At 32.1% G+C, this 24552-nt stretch overlaps 2 protein-coding genes and 1 long non-coding RNA gene across 5 annotated transcripts in view; all 3 read left to right on the forward strand.

The window, feature by feature from the left end:
* LOC139778620 (adenylate cyclase type 5-like) overlaps positions 1 to 9070 on the forward strand; it is a 21046-nt gene extending 11976 nt beyond the window's left edge. For 2 of the 3 annotated variants that reach the window (XM_071716657.1, XM_071716660.1), the window contains exons 15-16: positions 277 to 603; positions 2593 to 7888. In XM_071716657.1, coding sequence (XP_071572758.1) covers positions 277 to 600 — 324 coding nt within the window. In that variant the 3' untranslated portion in view covers positions 601 to 603; positions 2593 to 7888. Of the gene's footprint in view, positions 1 to 276; positions 604 to 2592; positions 7889 to 8934 lie in introns of those variants that run through there. The other variant, XM_071716659.1, reaches the window with a different exon arrangement.
* LOC139778621 (lysosomal proton-coupled steroid conjugate and bile acid symporter SLC46A3) lies at positions 9064 to 16560 on the forward strand. The gene is made up of 9 exons (XM_071716661.1): positions 9064 to 9344; positions 10944 to 11102; positions 12356 to 12598; positions 13175 to 13526; positions 13819 to 14214; positions 14694 to 14831; positions 14999 to 15082; positions 15360 to 15516; positions 15659 to 16560. The coding sequence occupies exons 2-9, from the start codon at positions 11055 to 11057 to the stop codon at positions 15783 to 15785; spliced, it is 1545 nt and encodes a 514-aa protein (XP_071572762.1). The 5' UTR covers positions 9064 to 9344; positions 10944 to 11054; the 3' UTR covers positions 15786 to 16560.
* A 1590-nt stretch (positions 16561 to 18150) lies between these two features.
* Positions 18151 to 20804, forward strand: LOC139778619 (uncharacterized). Its single transcript, XR_011719623.1, has 2 exons — positions 18151 to 18323; positions 20161 to 20804. It is a non-coding gene; the product is annotated as an uncharacterized lncRNA (long non-coding RNA).
* Positions 20805 to 24552: the final 3748 nt, after the last annotated feature.

Genomic DNA, 24552 nt, shown 5'->3' on the forward strand with positions numbered 1-24552 from the left:
CCAATTTCTCACAAATTTTAGTACATATTATTTATTGTTAGTATATTCTAAAAAGCGCCTGTATTTTTTTTTTAATACCGAAGAGATGGCTTAACTTTAATGTCCCTGCATTAAACGCGCAATTATTCTTCCGCGACGTTCTCTCTCGTAGCGCATCGAATTCTCATTATTTCGTCTGCATAGCACTTGAACCCAGCTGCGAGAAAGAAAATCTCGGTAAAGCTGTCGAGGATTTTCAAAGAAGAAAAGACTCAATACGCGACATGGATTGCGCAGGTGGTCGCCGGCGTGATCGGTGCCAGGAAGCCGCAGTACGACATCTGGGGCAACGCCGTGAACGTGGCCTCCAGGATGGATTCTACGGGCGTGTTAGACGGTATTCAAGTCACCCAAGAAGTTCGCGATATTCTGATCACTAAAGGATATTCGCTCACGTGCCGCGGAACGATTCAAGTCAAGGGGAAGGGCAGTATGATAACTTACTTCCTGGACGACCCGAGGGACAACACCAACCCGATGGATGTCATCAAGACGAATTCCAATAACAATACCGACGCCACAGAGAAAACGGTTGTCAACAATAGCAGCGGGGCTATCTGATTGGTATTGCTTATGCATTAAATCAATAGTTATATTAAAATGTTTTCCTAAAATCTACTTCTCTATTTAAAAACAAAATTTATCATAAATCTTGACAGGCGATAAACAAATAACTCTATAATTTATAATATAATATAACTTTATAATTTTTCTTGTGTTCAAATATCTTAATCAAATATTGACAACTAAATTATTTAATTGAAATAGAAATAATAAAATAGCATAAAAATATCGCTAACGTTCGAAAGAAGAAAGTTATCTCGTAGTTAAACTTCAAAAATATTCATTTTTATTCTGATCGATTTGCTGAATACGTATGATGCATATTTGACGCAATTTACATTATGGCATCACAATCAACCGCATAATCTCGCGATAAATTTGAATTCGTGAAAGGAGAAGGAACGCAAAGGGGATTATTATCTTGGGTGGAGGAACAACCTGTAATACACGATCGCGAATATCTATCCGAAATATTCCGCAAATTGCTGCCAGAATAGGCGAATATTATACTTCACCGCGAGCCTCTCGCAACTTTTTTAACCGTACTTTCAACTTCTCCCTAATATACGTTAATTAATAGTTTAAAAATATCTTCATTCATTCCCCTCTTCTAAACTATCCATTTAATACATGCTATGTAATTTCATGTTATTAAAAAGTTGTGAAAGTACTGACACTTTTAAACATTTTATTTAAATCGATACTATTTTACAGTAAAGTCTTTCAATTCATTAAAAAATAAGTTAAACTATTTTATTGGATTTTTCTGAATTTTTATTATCTTAAGTTTCAGCTTCGATAGTATATCGATTTGTTAAAATGTATGGCGTTTGTATAATTTGCGATACTATCTGTACACACCTTCCAGAATACATTCTTATTTCGATATCTCTTTCGATAAATATTATAAAAGCAAATTCTTAAAGGAGCAACTTACTACTGTCTACCGATATGCCTTTTTTCCACTTGCTATGTACACATTTCGATTCATTATTTGATATTTATGTAACCCGTTAAAAATGTTCCGTCCCCGTGATCGCGCGTTTAGTCTTGTTAACATAAAGCTACCAATACATCAAGCTGCGACAATTCACCACGGAATTGAAGTGCTCCCATAGCTAGGGGTTGTTATGTAACACTTTCAACCATGTCGTCGCATCTGACAAATACGCACTGGCGAGGACACGTGCACAATCAGTTGCACAACGGACATTTATTGCGCGAAAGCAGACCTCATTGTCATGAAAAATTTCCATTTTGTGCGAAATGCTTCATATACGAGTAGCGAGCAAAAATTTGGTCTACCTAATGACAATGCATGCAGATTATTTATTAAATTAATTAATTAAATTAATAAAACGCATTTTAAACGAATTAGTAAAGAAAACGACAAAACGATAACTGTAAAATCGACAGTTGAAAATTTAATTATACAGGTATAGCATCGCGAAGTAAACAAACACAATGTATTTTATCGATATACTATCAAAACTGACAAAATTTAAGAAAGTCAATAAAATATATATTTTTATTACTTATTTATTGCTAAATTGAATTTACTTTGTTATAAAAAATATAACGCAATCATGATTTCTCTACATTTATCTAGGTAATTTGTAAAATATTAATACAAATTTAAGTGATATCACTCAGTCACGACGGGATTGTAATAAGTAATTAATTCTTGAAGAGTTAATTCTTCAAGTATATATCTCACACAATTCAATCTTCTCTTATAAACGTAATCAAAGATTCAATTAATGTACAGTGTACCATAGAAAATTGAAACTTCCGCCAAACATTAATTTTAGGTTGCATACAAATATTTGAAGAAATTAAAAAGCTTTCGTAAAAAAATGGAAATCGTGCACGTATCCTTCCCAGACAAACTCGCATGTATTATAATTACTTTATTTCGTGTAAAAGTCTTATACAAAGTAATTGCTGGATCGTTTCGATCGATCATTAATGAATTGATAATGTTGACAGGTGGGAATGCTCGAGCAAGAATTCGTGATGGACGACACGTCATATCGACGATAGAAAATATCAATTATTAATTTTCGCGCTATTTAAGACTTCTTCCATGTACTCAAGTCCAAAAACGGCAATATAATGTCCAGGGCACGTGTGCGCAAATTGGAGTCGTCGAGTGCCGTCCGTAAATCGACCGGGATAAACGGGATAATTGCGTCACTAGTTTTAAGTCTCAAGACAAACGAAGCATAAACGACATTCACAGGAATAATCCTGGCATTTCGTTGCAGATTTCATGTGAATTACGTTTCTGGTTTGATCACGTATCGACTTTAATAAATTTAAGGAACTTTTTACGAGATTTATTGTTAGTTCATAGCAAATATAATTAAAAAATCCTGGATTGGACGATATTTACTTTAAACAGTTTAGAAAAACATAAAAAACATTAATTAACCCTCGAAAGCCACACTGGGCTCTCAGGAACTCCAACGAAATTTTGGAACTACGTTTGAAACTATCATTTATATTTTTTAACGAGTATTTTTTGGTAATAATTTTTTTGACAAATTCTGAGATTACCATCATAATTCTAAGAACATTACAATACGTTGATTTTTTCGAAACTAGTATAAGCGAGAAATAGCTGATCCTCCAGACCCCAGTGTGGCTTACAAAAAATAAGTGTGGCCTGCGAGGATTAACAATGTTGGTTAACACAGCAAGAAAAACGTAATAGCGTTTTAATATCGCAATTACTTTTTATAACTCATATAAATGTAATCAGCTATAAAAGAATATTCTTACTGATATATTTGAATCGGTTTACGCCATTTCGCGGAGAATTTAGACCTGTCGATTATCAGAAGTTTAGCAACTGCAATTGTCAGCCAAATTCGAATTAAATGTGCAGCGAAATGCCGGATATTAGCGATATATGAGGGTGGAGCGACAACTTGTCCTCCTGTGCATTCGTCGTACTTAAGCTGTTCTTGAACAATGCCTACAATGTATGTGATTGTGTGTTAAAAGTCTTTAGTTCTCTTGGATGCTAATCTAAAATCAATTAACGATGAGTTCCGCGATAATTATATTTTACAGTAATCGATGTCTGAACAAACACGTCGACCAGAAACACGGCGGTACTGTAGAAAATTTCTTTCGAGGATGAGCATATATGCTGATTAAGTGAAGTATTATGTAGCAACGAGTCAATTTATACATAAGCTTAAATGTACGCACAATTATTTCATAAAGCAAGATAACTAAAATTCCTCATAATTTTACATTCAATCTTGTTTCCAAATTCTTTCACATGTCGCTATATTAGCTTTCAAATATTTAATTTTTTGCAAAGTTTATTTAAACAATAAGATTAGAAAGTTTTAATTTTGTATTACGCTAATATAATATCTGAATTACATTTTTTCTATAATATTTCAAATAGGTAAATACTTTTCACAACATAATAATATGCTTTGACAGAAATAACTTTTGAAATAGAAAGGACACAAAGTATTTATTCTCATGACAATAAGAACGCCAACATCCTCGAAGAAATAAATACATTTAGCATCAAATGTGCAATATTAATTTAAAAACTCGGGCCAATAATGTGTCAAGTCATACGCAGCAATTAAAAATAGCATCACAAATAATTTATAATTTCATGAAATATCATTTGTAAAAAAAATTCATTTTTTCGTTTGTATATTATTGATTCGAAATTTTTTTTTACTTTAGCATATAATTTGTAGATAGCTTGATTATTATTTTTAATAATTTCCAAATTAATTGCGATGCTTATAATCTTTCTCACGATGTGTCCAACGAGTTGGACGTATTCTAGTCAATATAAAGAGAGAAGACTCTCATGAATAGATATATAATCAGAAGCAAATTGAAAAAGGTTAACTTGATACAACGAAACCGTGGACGAACGAACTTCATATGTATAGACAGTTTGCTTTAATAAGAAAGGGACCACGGCGAGTTAATTATATTATATTCTAGACTCAACAGTTGAATTGTAGCCGCTTCTAAGGATGTGAGAAAACAGTTGTTTTATTTTATACTCTCGTCTACTGTTCGTAATTATAACAGTCGATATTTTAAATAAAAAAAGACATTTCTCAATCATTTCCCTCTATAATTAATTAAAAATATATTTTTAAATAAAAAGAGAATTCTTGGTCACTAAAAATTGTTAATATTTCATATTTTAATAAACAAGAGAAAATTTACCTTTTACTTTAGTATTAAATAATTTTAAAAATTATATTTCGGTAATGCAGTTAAATTTTTATTAAAACACGGAAGATAAAAAAATTTGTATAAAAAATTATAAGTCATATTACTCATTCAAATTAAGAAAATGATAAAAATACGAAAGATTAATTTAAAAAATATTGAAGAATAAGTAACAAAAAAATTAATTCGATTACTATTTTATTTTATCCATGACTGCGGAATGTATTGGAAACTATACTGCTAATTGTGTACTTTTTAGTATTGCAACTTGCGAATTTGCTGCAATCTCGTTCGTTATAATAATTTTTGAAATCACAGATAATCTCATATATAAAGATCTCTTTTTATTGATACGAGGTTTGAATAGTGCCCATTCTTTTTGCAACCGCAGCTGCAATTCTACTTTGATTTCAGAAATTTGAAGGACCTCTAGCGTGAAAGTAAATTCATATAATTAAAAGAGTAAACTTTGGGCGGATGTAGGAGAGAACTGTAAACGTCGGACGAACGATTTTCTACACTAGCCAACTTTCCGGCAGAAAGTTAATGAAATTGCATGTTACCGTAGCGTCGACTAACCGACGAGTAATATTTTTTTTCTCATCGATCCTAGCAACCTATAAAGGAACTTTCAAATAAGATATTCTATTTAATTCGATTACTACTTTATAAAAAAATCTACGAAAAATACTGAAAAGCGCCGATTAATTGCCTTACCGGTCAATTTAGTTAATTGAAATATTAGTTTAGTTGTACATAAAAATACCGTGATGCAATATTATAAAATAAAAAACGTGATATTAAATGCAAAAATAAAAGCCTTAATATAATGCAATTAATTATAAAAGAAACGAGAATGCAGGAAACAAACCATTTTCTCTTTTCTCCAAAAGAGAGCAAAGAGAAATCAACGCGGATTTGACCGACAAACGCGACAAAGCAACTGGTGCAGCTACAAACATCAAGAGAGATGAACAGATAAATACTTCGTGGAATCTCAACAGAATAAATGGAATTTTCAACATTTCAATGCTTCAGCTATTCAGAAAATGATCTCCACGTTTATTCGCAATAGGAACGCAATAATGTGGATTCTTCCTTATTCGTGACGTCAATAACCGGATTCACCAAAACGGTATCGAAATGATCAAGTTATCGCGCTACGATCTCTGACTCTGAGTACGTTTGTGTAGAAACGATCGATCGTCCGAATGTTACGCGCGAGTAGTTCGACGAAGACGTCGACGTCCCGCAATATTCAATGTCTCATAGATTAGATACATTTGCAAGTATGTAAATATGTATGTATGTATATGGGGCGCTTGTGTGCATATGTACAAACTTGGCCAAAGTGTATACATATAGATGTTAATTGCGTTGATGTGCATCTACCGGCGCGGCGCGAGCTCTCGATCCTCTCGATCCAGAATATACATATCGATCTTCTTTGCGCTTAGGCAATCCTTCCCGAACGATAAGTAAAAAAAAAGAGCTATATTTGTTATAGAAAAAATAGTAGAGCACGATAAAAGATATTTTGATAAGTCTAATCAATTAACTTGACCGAATGATTAAATGGATGTCGTGTTTAACGAGCACATTATTTGATTCGTTGAATAATAAGTCATGTGTGAAAAATAATGTATCAAATCATGTCAAATTGGATTAAATGCAGTTTTCACCATCCAATTATGTATATGTGCTGCAGCGAATTTAACGCTCGACTAGAATGATCATCGATTAATACAATAACTGTATATAAGCAGATATTGTATAAGGTACAAGTTGAATCTAAGCTTTCATGAAAATTTCAATAGCGCTGGCAGGTCCAGCTAATATTAAATGTTGGTCAACAAAGCTAGTCAATTGTTAAAGCAAAAAATCTCGATCGAATCATGTTAATTAATGAGCATCAGATCATTTATGCTAAAATCGACGACTTTTCTTTTGCTTCGAAGAGATTTTTCTTTTACCCGAAAACATATTTGATAATTATTAATTATCAAAGAAGTAAAGCACACGTTAAATAAATTTATAACAAACTTAAAGAATCGTATTATAACAACACGGGATTTATTTAAATAAAAGTAGATATCTCTACTTTGATCAAAACAAAATTAGAATAATGCGAAATATTAATATATTAAAATTCTCAAATATTTCTCATAAATTATTCCATTTAATTGTTATGATATCGATCAAAGTATATTTTTATGTTAAACTACTTCACAATAAATTCCACGCGTATAACTGTCAAGATGAAGTCAGAGACAAATTATTCACGTTAACACTTATACGAAATTACTGTGCATTGCACCGTATCGAAGTAATCGTGTAAGTTCTTACGCCATAAATCTGTCAGCTACATTTTTTACAGCCTAAAAGCCCATTAGAGTCAAAAAGTGAATCGTCCAAATAATGGCGATGGTCATTAACTGTCGACAAAATTTATGACTTTACTTTCATTTTTACAGCAAGACTCGAAAAACATCTCTTAAAAAATTCCTTCAATTGTCTAAGGTTCAACAAAGATAACTAATTTTTCAATCTTTTTGAATAACTCGGATGTTAAACAAGCGAAATCTAGATTAGTTAAGATATTAGCGTGCGTCAAATGAGAAAATAGCTCATTGACAGTGTGTTAAGAGATGTTGTAAGTGGTATTGTAGAAAGTATCTCATAAGAATCGAGATGTATTGATCGATATTGAAAGGACTATCGCGATTGTTTCTTTTGACAGAAATCCCAGTATTCCCTTTCAAATTTCCCTACAATTTGCCTACGATAGGGAAGCGTGAGAACTTCGTCTACGGCGTCGATAAAATGTCGCGTTGATTTTAAAGTCAATATGTAACGATACGATCGGAAGACCACTAACTGAAATTGAAAGTGCACGGAGTAGAACGAAAAATGTATTATTTATTATCACTCTGAGAAAAATATTTATGTAACTTTGATGGCCTAAAGTTTACTGACAAGACACATCAATATCATAGTCATAATTACGCGCCGTAATTAACACACTGATGATATAAAATAAATTTTTAACAAAACTAAACTGTCCAATACCTTTGTATCCTCCTCCCATTCTGATCTCCTACGATAAAATTATTTCTCAAAAATATAATTCGCAATTATATAATCTTACATTGTGATAATCTTCTGTTATCTTTATGTATAAATAGAAATTTCCTCATCTAGTTACATAATTTACAATTTCGATCAAGATTTGTATACATTTATAGTGTATTTATTAAATATATTTTTATTATCTTTAATTTTTTTTTTTTCAAATAAATTATGTTTTATTCTTGTAAAAATTGAATTGAGAGAGCACATTTCTATGTATTGGTGATTGATGTCCTCGACATGTTCCTATATATCTCAAACGTTTTAGTCCTCTCTGTTGAAAGGACTTAGCCAAAAAGGAACCGGTTTTCTGACCTGACCTGCATTCTCACGGTTTCGCTATTATTCTCCTTGAGAATCCAAACGGCAATTTAATACACGAATTATCGAATAGTCTAGTAGCATATAACTTTGACAAATGTAGATTTTATAAATTAATATTATTTTATTGAAGCAATTTATTAAAATATATTAAAACTTTAAAAAGAATTTTTAAATATACAAAAATCGCTAGATATTTAATCATTAAATAAGACACATATAAATTTTAAGATATAATTTATATTTAGCTTCTTAAAAAACTAAGTTATTGAAAGAGAATTAGAAGAAGATATATCAAACTTCATACAAATCTACAAGGTAAAAATCTATAAAGCAAAAAATTAATAAAATGTGAAAGAAAGTTCAACGGTAATAACGTTATAAATCCAACGATGTGTTAGATTCTTTCAAATCTCCCACAAAAACTGAGGTCACTAAAGAAAATCAATACTTCACGTTACCCAACAAGTACCAACTGTATGTAGAGTTTACCACAAACTAGTGTTTTAAGGAGAGAACTACTTGTTCCGAGTTAAAATAATAAACGAGATCGCGGAATAAGGTGACCAAAAGTAAAAAATCACCCTTGGAATCACCTACTATCGCCAGGAAAATTCTTTAAAATTAATTTCCCTGTATTTTCCATTCCACAAGATGTCGCCGGACTCGCTTTATCCGACAGGATGGCCGACCTGACGCTGTCGCAGTTGTCGCAGTCGGCGACAGAGTATCGCGGACGCGAACGCTTGGAATACTATGGTCGCTCACAAACGTATTTTTCGGAGTCGGTGTCGACCGATGACGCGCGGAGCGCGCAAGGCGCACGTTCTCGCGCTACTATGTTACGGAACCCGAGGAGCTGATTACGTAAAATCGTCAGTGATAAAATATTTCGACTCGAGCCAGCGAATGGAGAACGGAGCCAGCGAGCGAACACGCGTAGTTTCAGTTTTACAGCGATTGCGTGTACGTTACCCACGTGCCGAGACGTTGCGCGCATATATTGTTGGAGCAGATGTGAACCACGTGCGCGGACGAAACGCTGACTGCATAACAGTTATCGCGTGAGTCTCAAATTTAACTGATTTATTAATGAATGATTTCGACAGAAGAGAACAATATCAAAATTTACTGGAGTTCAGTGAAAAAAATAGTAGTAGTGCAGCATTTCGAACCAACGACAACACATTTATTTTAATCTAAAAAACCTCGACTTGTTTCACTCAAAGTAGTTTGGATCAAGTGTGCAAATACAAATATCTTATATTTAAAATAGAGTTGTAACTCCGATGGTGTTAATGTTCCGTTAATCGAAAGAAGCTTGATTTATTTTATTTATATAAATGTGAATATTATATTGATTAATGCAAACATAATTTTTTTATATTATACATATATAACTCGAAGAAGACAGTAACGTTAATATCTTCACGTTGATCAACATTTTCCTTTCATCATTGTTTTAAATATCTATTGTTTTAAATAGAAAGCACTATATATATATAAAACTCTTATTGAATTAACTACTATTCTTTTACACATATGTAACTTTCATTTTATGTAATTTTAAAAACTTAATGACAAGAAATAAATGCCTTTTCAAGCTCGTTATCGACTCTGTCGACTTCGTTTATTTTAATCACAAGAAACAATTAATAAAATTTTTAAAAAATTGTGACAATTATCTTATGCTTTTATATCTACACTGTTAATTCGATATAATAAATAAATTAAAAACGCTACTTTCGATAATCTTTACACGTATCTGTGGATTTACGTAATAGCGGTTGAATAGTGTGATATTCAATCAATTTACTATTTTCAGACAATGGTGTGTGATAAACAATTTTATATTATATTATCAGATAAACAGGAGCAATCACATATACTATTACTTTTTACGATATCTCAGAAATGATTTCGTAAAGCTAGATATCTAATTTTTAACATTCATGTTGCAACATCTAATTATCGTAAGTGTTGTGACATATCTTGCCGCAACGCTTACGATATTTTAATTTCTACGAACGACACGTCCTACTTATTATGTCTACTTGATATGACTAACCCTCATTTAATGTACATATATATACACACCGACTAACAAGTCAACTCATTTGAATATTTAAACAAAAATAAAGTAATTATAAACTCGTAAAAATAATAAAAGTTTTAAAATAGTAACGTAGATGAAAGGTTTAGTTTCAGTACTTATCATTTCTTAGATTATCATGTATATTCTCCTATAATTGTATCGGACACCGAAAGCTTTCAGTGAAACCGTATTTTTATGTTAAGCGAATTTGTAATATCGTACCTGCCAACTTTTAATGCGCGTAATAATGAAATGTTAAAGTATATATTAACATTTAGTTTAATTAACAATTTACTATTAGTAGAATATATCGATAAATATATTAATCAAAATATAGGAATATGCCTATGTCCATTGTTGATCGTAGGATTTTATGTGAATTATTACGTAATTATCCAAATAATCGCAAGTAAGATATGAAATTTTTAGAATAAAGAAAATTTTATTATGCCTTAATGTTCTAAAATTTTGCGATAACGCGCGTAATTAAAGCCGACTTAATGCTGGCACACACAGATAAAGTATCCTATCGGCATATTATATTTGTTTTGTGCGTTATAATTTGCAGACGCATGCAGTAAAGTAATGGACTGTGCAAGAATGACTGTGTGCAACAATTGAAAGCAAGGGCTGAAGAAATTCTCTTGCATCGAAGATCTTTAATAAAAATAAAATAAAAATGGAGAAACCATCAGTAGCGATTGACAGCGATATAAAAACCGACGAGGTAAATACAAGACGTTTTGATCTAAATTACAAGAATATCGTTTGATCCAATCCTGCTTTCTCTCTTCTAAAAACATTTTTATGATGAAAAAGAAAATTGAAAAGTTACTTCCCTCTTCATTCTGATAAAAATGTTTCGATATTTGTGTATATTTCGTTTAATATAAACGCATTCTATTACATATCAGTTTAAGAAACTACAATATTTTAATAATTGAAATATTTACACATTTCTCTCTAAGATAAAGATGTAAATTATTTATAATTTTTTCTCGTACAAAGCAATATGATTAATTAAACAGTAGCAACCTGCAGATTTCAATTTTTAATCTTAAATATTTTTGCGACGTTTTCGCCAGAGAGACATCGCAATTTTCTACAAAAATATATTACTCCATTTTTTAATTAGCTATACTTAAATATCCCAGCGTAACATCAATTGAGTCTTTTGCTTCCTCATGGAGGAAGCTTTGTTTTCGTAAACCTCGTATATAAACCTTTGATCGCGTATATTATAAAAATTCTATTACTTTATAATCGTTTTATAACACGTTCGACATTTTTAAAACAGTGAAAATACGTTTACATTATTATCAGTATATACATTGAAATTATTTGTCTTCTTTTATAATTAATTTAAAGAAAAAATAAAATAATTGTAAAGAAAATTATAATGCCGAAATACGTAAAGAATCTCATAAAAATATGTAGGGATTAAACAATAGTGGTTAATATCAGTAAGTATTTTCTCGAATATATATCTATGTATCTATATCGTCACGAAACTAAAATCATTTAAATCGCGAACGCTGTTGATATTTCCTACTTACAATATTAGATACGACATTGAAGATAGGTTGAAAGATCATAATTATATAGTTATCACACAAACCTACTACATAAGATGAAAACAGTAACTCTACCGAAACGCTGATATACTTTGTGTAATATAGACTGCGTGATATGTGTTAGTGAACGCGTTTCAGTGTGTATACGTGATAGAGAATACATTTATATAAATCACTAGCTGATATTTAACAGCATTATAGTTATAATTACAATTTTCCAACTCTCTCTTTTACTTTTGTCATAAGTTCTAAGAGATTGAAATTTATTCGCTAGTTTAAATTTTGTGAAAGGTAACCCTTTGCCGTTTAATTATACTCTATAAAACTTTGTAATTTTAACATACGTTGCTAATAAACAAAGTTATCATCGGACTACGTGTTTTAATGTTCATTTTATAATTTCTAGATGACACCACGAATGGAATCTTTCCGTGGAAACAGGATGTACTGCAGAAAATACTTCGGATGGGTAAAATATATATCAGTAGAGCCGACTATGTGGCTTTATATGATGGCATTTATGTTCACGTCAGTCGTCGAGCAAGACTTTTTTAGGTATAAAGCATGTCGGGTGGATCACGGATACTCTGAAGAAATCTGTATGAAGCTAAACGATGATGATAATAAAGCGATAAAGACCAAAGTACAGGTAAAAATTATGTACTACATTTAAAATAAAAGAAAAGAGACGTAAAATGGGGAAGAATATGCACATTATATGAACAAACTATCGGAGTTTTAGTTTAACGGCTCGTGAGATTGTTAAATTCGATCGAAGGCACTTGCTTATAGTGCATGTGCAAATATTTAGTGTGACAATAGTACTTCATAGTACTTGTACGTATGATTATCTCATTAACGACTACAATGCTTATTGATCAAAGTATAGATAATCGGCAAAAATACAACCGGATGCTATCAAAGCAAACATATTTGTCGAACTAAATATTAACATGAGATACCTACGCAACGAAATGTGATACCGCAATGTATATATGCAATGTATACATGTAAGAGAATATACATTCAAACATATATCCGCGCATAATTTTGTTTTGTGAAAATTTATTGAAAACTTAAATAAAATGCCTAAAAACTAGTAAGCAATTTTACCGCGAACGCATAATGAATAATTTATTCTGAATTCGAAGCGTTTTCGATGTCGATAATTGACTTTCATTCTTCAATTACGTTTCATTAACAATAAGAAAAATTCATCTTGCAGATGACCGTCTCGGAATTTCATCAATGGAACGACATTGCCGGGCATGTAGTGCCTATTATCTTGGCAATGTTTTACGGCAACTGGAGCGACCGGCGAGGACGTAAATTGCCGCTCGTCCTTGGCTTGACGGGCAAATTGATTTACTCCTTCATGGTCGTGATCAATTCTATGATGAACACTTGGAATCTGAACATGGTAGTGTACACGGCGACCCTGCCGATGAGCCTACTGGGCGGCGACGTGGCAATCTTTGGCAGTTGCTTCGCGTACATGTCGGACATAAGCTCCGTGCAACAAAGAACTATGAGAATCACGATCTTAGATGTCGTTTATCTCAGCACTATGCCCTCGGGTAGGAACAAGTTCTCAAAAATTGTATGCAAAGATATAATTATCAAAAAACTTCGGCGTGAAGTTAATTAAGGCAACCTCTGGACTTTTATATTGTTTAAATAAATACCGCACATTTATTATAAAATTTTTTATCTATAAAGGATTTTTGAGCCGTTAAAATTCATGGATTTTCGATAGCATCATTGTTTTACCATTTTCATTCTGCGTATATGTTCGCGATTATATAAAAGCCTTTACAATTCAGTGGCGTAAAGTTTAAATAATCAATCATATTTTTTTTTCGTTCGTAGGAGTTGCACTTGGATCTTATGTGTTTACTCATCTAGTCAACATGTCCTACACAATTATGTTCGCTGTAAACGCAACTTTACTCTTGCTGGCGATTGTGTATTCGCTCGTGTGGCTAAAATGGCAAACGTCACCACGGCAGCAACCACTTTCGGGCACCAACTGGCTGTTGGACTTCTTCGACACGAGACATGTCGCCACGACAATGCGAACGTTAGTGAAATCGAGACGCAATCATGGCAAATTGCACCTGTGGTTGCTTCTGCTCGCGATGTGTCTATATACATTCCAGAGAGACGAGAAACCGAAGAGTCAGATGTATACCTCATTAATCTTTAAGTGGAACGTGGTGGATTTTAGCAACTTTAAAACATTCCAATCGACTCTCTTCGTATTAGGTCAGTTTGACATAAACTTGATCCAAATTAATCGAATTGACTTTTCACGAACCTCGATATTAATCCGCAATGCGTTCTGAATGTCGCGAGTGAAAGGAGAAATTTCTTATCGAAATCACGAGAACTTTCACTCCTGGTTAATTTATGGTCTTGATTATCAACGACAATAAAAAAATTACGATCCAATTGCGAGAAATTGAAACCGATCGTGTAAAAAGCTCGGTTTTTCGTGTAAAAAAATAAACAAAGATAGATTATTATTGCTATGTCATTGAAAATTAGCCATTTTTCTTAAGTATTATTTTTGAATATCTGAATCTTCAATACTCGCATTTTTTATAATTATAAAAAACGTTTCGAATAAGTTCAGAACTAATAAATACTATCATATAATTTACAAGCAGCATAAATATTTTAAATGCTATTAGAAATACGAAGATATAAAGTATGAAGTATTTAAAAGAATTTTATTCCAACAGCAATGCTCATTGGAGTGCCTATCATGAATAAATTAATAGGAATGAAGGACACTTTCATCGTAGCGGTTGGAGCAATAGCGCACGCAGCTGGAAGAATAGTATTTGTTTTAGCGGACCAGCCGAAATTGTTTTACGTGGGTAAGTAAGAGATCTTATATTTCTCTCAATCTCTCATATATCAAATTCTTTCCAAATATTATATGGTGTCATTATCGAATCATTCAAACTTTTAATTAAAATATTACACGAATACTCAAATGACAAAATAACATTGACATTATTTTATAATAATAATTGTCTTGCAGGTGCTGCTGTTGCTGCGTTAGGTCCCGTAGTAGCTCCGGTACTCAGATCTATGACCTCGAAACTTGTGTCCATAGAGGAACGAGGTGCGTGGCAATAATTATTACATCTATTTTTACACGTAGATTGAAATCAATTAAATCCCGATAAGTGTCAATACAGATATAGTTTTAGTTTTTGATGCTATAAACATAAAAAATACATACTTTATGCTAGAATTTGAATTTTCCCGAATAAGGAATATTACTTTCATGTCAAAATCGAATCTCATCTAATATCGATCTCAATTTCATGCCACAATAATAATTTTTCTTTTTTATTGTAACAAAAAAGAAACATAATCGTATTGTTTTAATTCTTTAGGAAAGGTATTCGCGATGCTTTCCGTATGCGATAACGCAGTACCGCTATTTAGCGGTACTTTATATTCTCAACTTTATAACGCCACGATAAAGACAGCACCGAGCTCTTTCTATTGGTTGACATTCGCCACGCAGATCGCCGTGCTCCTGTTAATTCTGTAAGTAAATTATAATTTTCCTAGACGACATTTTTTTCGTATATTATTTTTTCTTTCGATTAAAAATGTATTAGAGAATTGCGGCGCTTTGCTTAATCGCTTTCGAAATAATCTAATTTTACTAAATAATTATTTATTTCAGATTGATCCATTTTTCATCGTGGTCTAAGCACGCGACTGAGCAACAGGATTACATTGATGACGAGGCGGTAGCTCCATCTCTTTCAAATACAATCGAAGCTAACTCGTCGAGTAATGTAACGACCTAATCTTAGAAAGCATGTGATAAGATTGTAACCGCCTATACGTAAGGCATCAAAGGTCATCTCGTCAAAGACTGATGTTTCATCTTGTATATTAAAAAGAATGGTGTAAATACACAATACATTTACAATACTCAGAATTCATAACAATCCACTTGAAATAAGCATAAACTTATCGATGTATTTTTAAGTATCGATCATGGTTAATATCTCAGGGAAAATAATAATATAAAATAATAATTTTTTGTTAATCTTGCAATAAAGTAATTTTTAGAATAGTTTAGATATTTAGATATTCATACGTAATAAGATTTCAAAAGTATTTGAAGTATAATAATAGAAGATATAAACTACAATTCAAAAAATATATAATATGTACATTATAATAAATACCCGCGAAAAATATTTAGATCGTTGTTAAGATGTTAGTATTATATATTTTTGATATAAAATAATTTTATACAGAATAATGTTATATTAAAAATAATCCTAAACGCAAAAATTGATTGCAAAACCATGAATTTAGAACTAGGCTGAGAATTGTTAAATTGCATAAGTGCATTTGTAATGCAACATCTATTATATCGATAGTAGTATTATATATTATTAGATTTTATTAAATACTTCCTAGAATAAATTATATTTTTATATTACATTATTATGTGTGGATATTTGTATTTATATTATTAGATTTAATTATTCTAAATTACTCTTGTATAATAAAACATTTCTGTTCCTGTAATTGTTGAACAGTGATAGAAATATAATTACATTTAATTCACATTTTTTCTTATCAATCACTTATTCATCGAAATTGAAAAACAAGTTATACGCAGAATTATTTAGCTGACGCGATTGATCGTGACGACAATTCGTTTTTCTGTTAAGTACGCATAATGTAGTTTTACTAATAATTAAATGACTCATGAAACGATTGCGATTAAAAGTCACGTACGAAAAATACATTAACATAGCGATGACGAATATGTGAGAATTCCAGATATTAGCATAATTGATCTCGCGTTTTATAAATCAAAACATACGCGTTTAGATAATAGTACCTATACTAAAATTTTTTTAAACTTAGCGCGTTTTTTTTTATATATATAGAATGCTCCGATATTTATGATCGGTAAATTAAAATAAAATAAAGACAATAATTTTTAGGCAATAATTTGATGGAAATTATCTTTTATCGCAATTTTTTACATATTCGATATTAAATATCTTGTTAATCTTTTACCTAACTTTTTGCGAAGTTGAAATTTATTTCTACTAATTTAGAAAATGATATTTCTTATCAGTCTTCAAAAAGAATTCGATTTACTGCGACCTTCTAATTTTAAATCTTGACTCACGTTTCACTAAACTCTCTTAAAATTCTCTCAAAATAAAATTGTCTCCAACTTATTCAGAGGTTGTTAACGTAAAAAGCAATACCGGTAGGACTGGTTTTCGTGATTACGATTTGCATTTACACAATGTTTAAGACAATTCTAGGAAAACTACAATACTTATTAGTATTCAATGTGCGCGAACCACAAGCATGTCAAGGATTGTTGGCTAATTGTCATCGTTTAGAATTTTTGGTGCAGAGAATTATATTCTCCAAGAACTGACTTCTGCGGACACAATTTCGAAAGAAAATAAAGTATTAAAAAGCGTCTGCAAATAAACTAACGATTCTTTAATGAGAGCATTTTTATGGATCAGTATTTCAGGTAACTAAAAATAATTTATATTTTTTTATTCTATACAAAAAATAAAAAATTTAATTCTGAAAAATAAACTATCATGATAAAACTATCAATGTATATCGAATAAGCAACTTATTTAATAGTTCGACTAATAAAATTATTTTTCTTTCAAGTCATTTACAAATATCATCCATCGTACATAACATTTTGACAAATATCATATTAAAAAATATATTAAATCTATATTTATTTTATACTTTTTTATATGCGTGCAAATCCCTCATTCTTTTATACTTGTTTATGTAAATCTTTATTGGCCCATTTTTTACGTGTTTTATGCATATATTATATCTACTCTTTAATAATAGATAACTGTAATCGTGACAATCACAACAATATAATGCTATAGTTATTAATTTAAATCTGCTAACACTTTATTTCGCGTCCACAATATGCAAATTTAATAATTAAATGAGGCCTTTTATTTCTAATTATACAACAATTGCTCTATTCTAGTTATACAACAATTGCTTGCATCACTGCGCATAGAAATATGGATTAACTCTTTGCCTTCCTCTTCCGCAATCTATGCAATGACGCGCATCTATCTGATTGAATACTGCGCGCTAGCATGAATGAAAACGAACACCTGCTTGGTTTCTTGGACGGGAATTCCTTGGATATGCACGACATACGGGTGATATCGCTTCTCACGTACATATATCCTGACCCAAATATCCACCTCTTAAAATCCACCGGTATAAAAAGTCTGCCAACGTTTAAAGATGCGTACTGTTTGTTTCGAGCATCACTTCATCAAGAGACATCCACGATCACCAATATCATGGTAATATACAGTGTACGACAAACATTAGCGTTCTAAATTTGTCTGCGATAAGCTATAGCTCGCCTTTAAAGCTTTGTCAAAAAATAAATGCAAAAATATAGATAATTTATACGCAAATCTTATAACACTTCATTGAAAAATGGGGATTATAATCGTTCTCATCTCACATATTTAACACATGCAGAGATAGAGGACTCAATTTTATTAAATCTGCGTATCGCGTACACAAAAAATAAATTATTAATAAATATAAGTTAATTAACTATAATTAACACCGAGAGAAAGAGAGTTCTCCATGCAATCGATTTAAAAAGCAGAAATACGATTCATATCAATATTTCCATCACAATCCATGTTACAGCATTTCCAGCATAACTTTCATAAATTATAATTCATATCGAGCTCTTGATCTATCGCCTCCATTAATATAAAATTGCGGGTTTTACGCGCAAACATCACAGCGGAAAATCACAGCGGCGATTGCAGCAATAAAAAAAAAAGATCAAGTCGGATGATGTATTATTCACGGAGGTAACTCGATTGTCAATCGTCAGTTTCTATCGAACTTACTTGCAAATTAAGTAAGATCGTTCGGTTTTCTCTTTCCGGGTGCGCGGTTGATTCCAACGCAAATTACGTCGCGGACGATTTCTGCATTCGAACGACTATAGCTATCATAACATTACCATCACGCATTACCATATCACAAAGCTTATTGACGATAACATGCCACATGTTAAAAAATTCACGTTGTGTACCCGCTATTATTTTAATCAAATTATTCCGCATTCTCACACGAAAATGTGGTTTCCAATAACAACATAAATGATGACCATGATTAATGCAGCAATTTATGGATGGCGTGGTTTGCGATGAAATAATTTTTTTCGAATGTACTTGTCTGTTTGCTGATAAGAAATTTTAAAAAAGCTATATCTATCGACTATTTTGTAATAATATCCCATTTAAATAAGAAACGGCTATCAAATTTCAGGAAAACGTGCAAGAATAAGTAATGTCATATTCCACTGTACTTTCATATTATATATCAAATTTGATATATAAAATTCTTTATACATTATCAGATTGCACATAACATACGGAAATAGATCTATCATACTTATTTGAACCATTTTCGAGTTACAACTAAACTAAATAATCTTGTTTTAGCAACGACAGTTTATAAATCCGCGACAAATCCCCGTTCAACTGCTTTTGCAATACGATCTAATTGAAAGTGGAGACACACTATAAATATTGCATTATATTATGTGGCTTATTTATCCTTCAAACTGACACAGTTTGCGTAGCTCAAATAGTCATAGAGAAAGTAACGTTCTGTCCACGGTGCTTTTTATCTTGCATCAATGAGTAGCAATTTAGACGATCGGTAAGAGTAAAAGTTTACCATCAGAATGCCTGGCGGGAAACAAATTTTTGTCCCGACACTTGCACATGCAATAAAACAAAGTGCAAAAGTGCCATATTAAGAATTGTCCTAATTGTCTATCAACTATAGCAGAAAAACAGGTAGAACTAGTTGGTTAGATCATATTTCAGGCTAAATTGTAGCAAAATGTTACAAAATGTTCGAATGGTTTAAACTGCAAAAATAAGAGTATTCTTACTACTACCTCGATAGAGATCGTAAATAATATATAAGCAATAATTAATGTTCCTATTATAGAAGTCTCCAACAGCAACATTTCATATTAATAATGTTAAAAAATTTTTTAAACATAAATTGGATAATTGTTGCGTGTAAAGTACGTGTAAAACTTCGAATCGCCATTAAAAGTGACATTGTGTATTTGAAATGATGCATTTCCACTTCCAGATCTCGCTAAGAAAAGTCGTTATCGTTGTGGCAGCTTTAATAGCCCTCGCTGCGTTCGCGCACGCGATACCGACTCCCGGCCCAATTGCATCCGGAGCTATTACGATCTACCCGATACCCCAAAGGCCGCCCTACGCACCGAACCCTTGGATCTACCCGAAACCCACCACGGTGCAACCTGCAGGACGCTAAAAACCGATCCCCAGGCCGCCGCGAGTTCCCATTATTTCGGGATCACATGCGTATTTCGTAAGGTTGACTTTGTAACCGTCCTCTTTCGGCTCGCAAACTCGCTAGCCTATTTTTTATTGAGCAATGACTTGAACAACTTGAATAATAAGCGTGCACTTCTTTTCATCTCAAAATCGTCAAGTTACAAACATGCAATTAAAATCGATAATTTGACAAATAACTGGGAATTATTCATTTATGAGGAATATGGCAAATATCCGTTAAATATTCGAGATGAAATCACATTAATAACTGATTAATTGTCACTTTGATTAATATCACCGGTATAAAATGAGTTATGTTGCAAAATTATAAAAGTCTATATTACATTGTATTACGATTATGAATGTATTGTTGTAAATTAAATATCGTTCATTCTTGTAAGTAAGAAATTAAATGTTGATACAAAGACATTTACGAAGATACGAATTAGAGCTAGATATGTTAAATTCAGAATAATATGTATTATTAAGATTTATGTAATTTTTTATATATCAATAAATATATATATATATATATATATATATATTCCTTAAACTTCTATCACTCTTATGTTATTTCTTTTGTTAAATTTGTAGTTAATATCGTAATTAGCATATGTTCTATATTTTATTCTGAATTTAAGTAAAAACTCTACAGGTTGTCGACGGCTCATATTATTCTAAAGGTCTTGCAGTGACAATATTCCATAAAAAAGAATTCACTTGTACGCCGATAAAAGAAGGTTCTTAACTATTTAGAATGCGTACTATTTAGATGCGTACGTTTTTCTTCCCAAGATAATAGCTTTTGAACTATTCTGGTTAAGATGCTATGGAGATGTTTATTCGAAATAGAGGGCCACAGGTCGCTGTGCCGACTGATGCCGATAACAATGTACATCACGTAGGCGTCTCGTGCACGTAAAGTCGCTTAACGAGTAAAGTACTTTTGCACCCGTCTGTTCCTTTTTTTTCCGACATCTCCGTGACGTCTATTGTGGCAATTTACCTTTCGTATCTTCCACCGTACCATCGACCGAGTGTATGCATGTGTATGCAGTCGCGCGCTTCTACGTACTTCCGCGTTCACATGACCTGGTTAATCGAAGATCTCGCGGACGAGTGAAAGGGCCTCTCGGACCCGATTACGAAAAATTCTTGATTCTTTGTATAGGTATGTATAACTTTGATTTTTGCCATATCATTAATCCGCCAATTATTCAAAATGCCAACATTATAAGTACGCTGTTATATATCAAATAAAACTTTAATAATATAACTTCTCTACGCTTCGCATCATTCGCAGAGAGTTGCATAATGTAACTGACGTCAGTTTATAATTAATTCAAAGAGAAGAGTACCAAAGCTATCGCGATTCATTTATCAATCAATAATCACAAAATAATACTTGAATTAAATATCAAATACATATTTTCTTTATGCTACCAAGAATAATTTTCACAAATGTAAAAAATGAAATTGTTTCCGTCTGAAACACGTGTTGCACATAGTTACGTCACATTTGTTCTGACACATTTTCGTGAGAGACCGAGAGTGGCAATCGCTTGCATTCATGGAGGAGCGAATTAAAACTCGCTACAGCTCGTTAATCCAGTTACACGCCGTAATAGTGCACGCGGAAGCAACGAACAAAAACGTTATTCAATATCGGCCTAAAAAGAGAAAATATAATCACAGTTTGAGCTCGCAGCGTGACGGTCGACGATTCCTTCGCACAAACGTTTTCACGGTAAAGTTGCAACGAAATGTCAATATTCGTACAAGTGCAAGGTCGACCATATAAAATACCTACATAATTTTTAAAAACTAAAATATTTATAATAATGTATTCATATATATTATATATTTTTTCATTAATAATGTTTAAGCAACAAAGTATTTTTATATTACGCGTATATTTTATTCGTATCCTACAATTCGATGATAACAAATAAATAATTCGTACTAAACGCTCATATAGACGCTTTTCAGTAATAACCAATCTTTATCATCTCAATTTGAACTATTTTGCGTGATCACAGCAATCTGCATGCTGAACCGTAACACCATCATGTAAGAGTATATAGACCTTCACTTTCGCACATGAGTTGTACACAGGGTGTCCGTAATTAACGCGCAATATCTTATTGTTGTAACAATATATCCTGAAGATTAGCAAAGATTATTCAATCATTTTTTATCACCTTTTTATTTGTGAGATTATAGCAGTAAACCAAAAGAGTTAAAATTTGAAAAAATAATTATGAACAAACTATTTACTTTATGGTTGCTCCACCGCAACCCGATGCCTCCTATATAAACCTCCTTCTTCTCCTCTGAGGTTTGTTGCACTCACAGTTCACACAACACTTGCGAAAATACGGTTAATTGCAATCGCTAATTATCAAATACGATAAAGAATACAATGATCGCGCGACATTTTCGATATTAATTACACGCAACGCGCATTTTATTACATAACGATGGTAAACTAATGTGAGAAAACGTACAATAACTCAAAACTGCATGTAAGCTGTTCCAAATCCGTGACGCCTATTTGCGTATCAAACGAATCAGCGGAGTGTTTTAACAAATCAGCGATATATGCGGAAATGGCATCGACAACTTCAATCTGATACTGGGCGATAAATAAAGTCGAGTTGATGGCCAATTAAGCAATGTCCGAAAATGTGTAATCAAAATTCAATATTGCACGCGCATATTTTGCACGTGTAAATCTCGCGAAACATACGGGCTATTATTAACGAACGATCAATACATTACGGCTTTCCTTTATTTCAACCGTTCGATTTGGCTATTCCTGTATCACTCCGCGCTCTTAATTTCGAAAATAGTGGATAAATTACAGAATCACTGAAAAAACTGGAACAGCGCGACGCGAGACATATTCGCAGATTTAATTATTGTAAATGACGCAACGAAACTATAATTTCTATCTCCCTCCTATACCGTTCCAATCTCTACTTCAAAAGGATAAATCGCGCGGAATATCTGCCTCGGTAATCGCTTCCATACGTTCGGCGCGAATCGCGAATCGTAAGAGCTAATCAAATGCGTGACTTGATAATTGATAATTATTCACGGAAAATGAGCGCATCCTCTAATGATATTTGTCAGTATTGTGCACCAAAAGATAATGCCACGAATCTCGCTGCCGGCTCGAATGTAGCGGTGCGAAATGATAATACGGCTGCCTCCTGCCCGTACGCGGGCCTACGCGCTCCAGCTCGCTGAGTTACAACAACAACAACAAAAAATGTACACAATACGCTTACAACCCGCAACATTCTCCACACGTTTCAAATTCAATTTACATCATCGCCACAAAATATTTAACGCGCTGTGAAATGTATGTTGAATATTCAATTCTTTACGTTACAGATTAATTTCGATGAATGGCATTATGTATTGTATAGGATATTTCACGCGTCGTTTTGTGAACTCGGTTTCGCCTGATGTAACGATTAATTCGAACATTTTAAAAGCCTAGAGATATTATCGTACATTAAATTCTTATTTAACAAATATGCTGCAAATTGCAATGTACGTAATATATAATAAAATAGAATTCCAATACACAAATACCTATACATTCACGCGTTATTAAATACATTTAGATGATTTATAATTCGCGTCAAAATTTAAGATAGAATTCTATTTATAATTTTACACGTGCCATAATACGAAAAATATTATGAAATCAAAATACACGTATATATAAAATATACACAGTAAAAAATAAAATGTTAATTGTAACATTTTTCAAATGTCCCAGAAAGTCCACTCTAAATTTTATGTTAAAATAACTCATTCATCGTGTGTTACTTGTTGACAAATTAGAAATGTTAATTTATTGACACTATATTTTACATTTATATGTGTTCTTTTAACTTTAAGTATAATGTAAAAATAACTTGTACAAAATGTCGATATAACATTTTGCTCCGTCTGATTTAATGTAACTCTTACGAAATGTATATTATACATTTTATTTTGAGTTATATTAACACATATTTTAGTAAATTTGATTATTTTATATGTCAAAGTTTACGATTATTTGAAGATTTACTTTAACTTTTGTTTATGTTAAAATAACTTTAAGACGTGTTGATTTTTTGAAATAATTATGTTAAAAGAACTCAAAATAATATTCAATTTC

This window comes from Temnothorax nylanderi, unplaced genomic scaffold (genome assembly GCF_030848795.1).
Source record: "Temnothorax nylanderi isolate EJ_2023f unplaced genomic scaffold, tnyl_v1.0 TNYL_tig0189_pilon, whole genome shotgun sequence".
Classification (NCBI taxonomy): Eukaryota; Metazoa; Arthropoda; class Insecta; order Hymenoptera; family Formicidae; genus Temnothorax; species Temnothorax nylanderi.

Coding starts and splice junctions, on each gene's coding strand:
- LOC139778621 (XM_071716661.1), top strand. CDS start 11,055: ATGGAGAAACCATCAGTAGCGATTGACAGCGATATAAAAACCGACGAG. Junction 11,103..12,355: donor GCGATATAAAAACCGACGAG/GTAAATACAAGA, acceptor TATAATTTCTAG/ATGACACCACGAATGGAATC. Junction 12,599..13,174: donor CGATAAAGACCAAAGTACAG/GTAAAAATTATG, acceptor TTCATCTTGCAG/ATGACCGTCTCGGAATTTCA.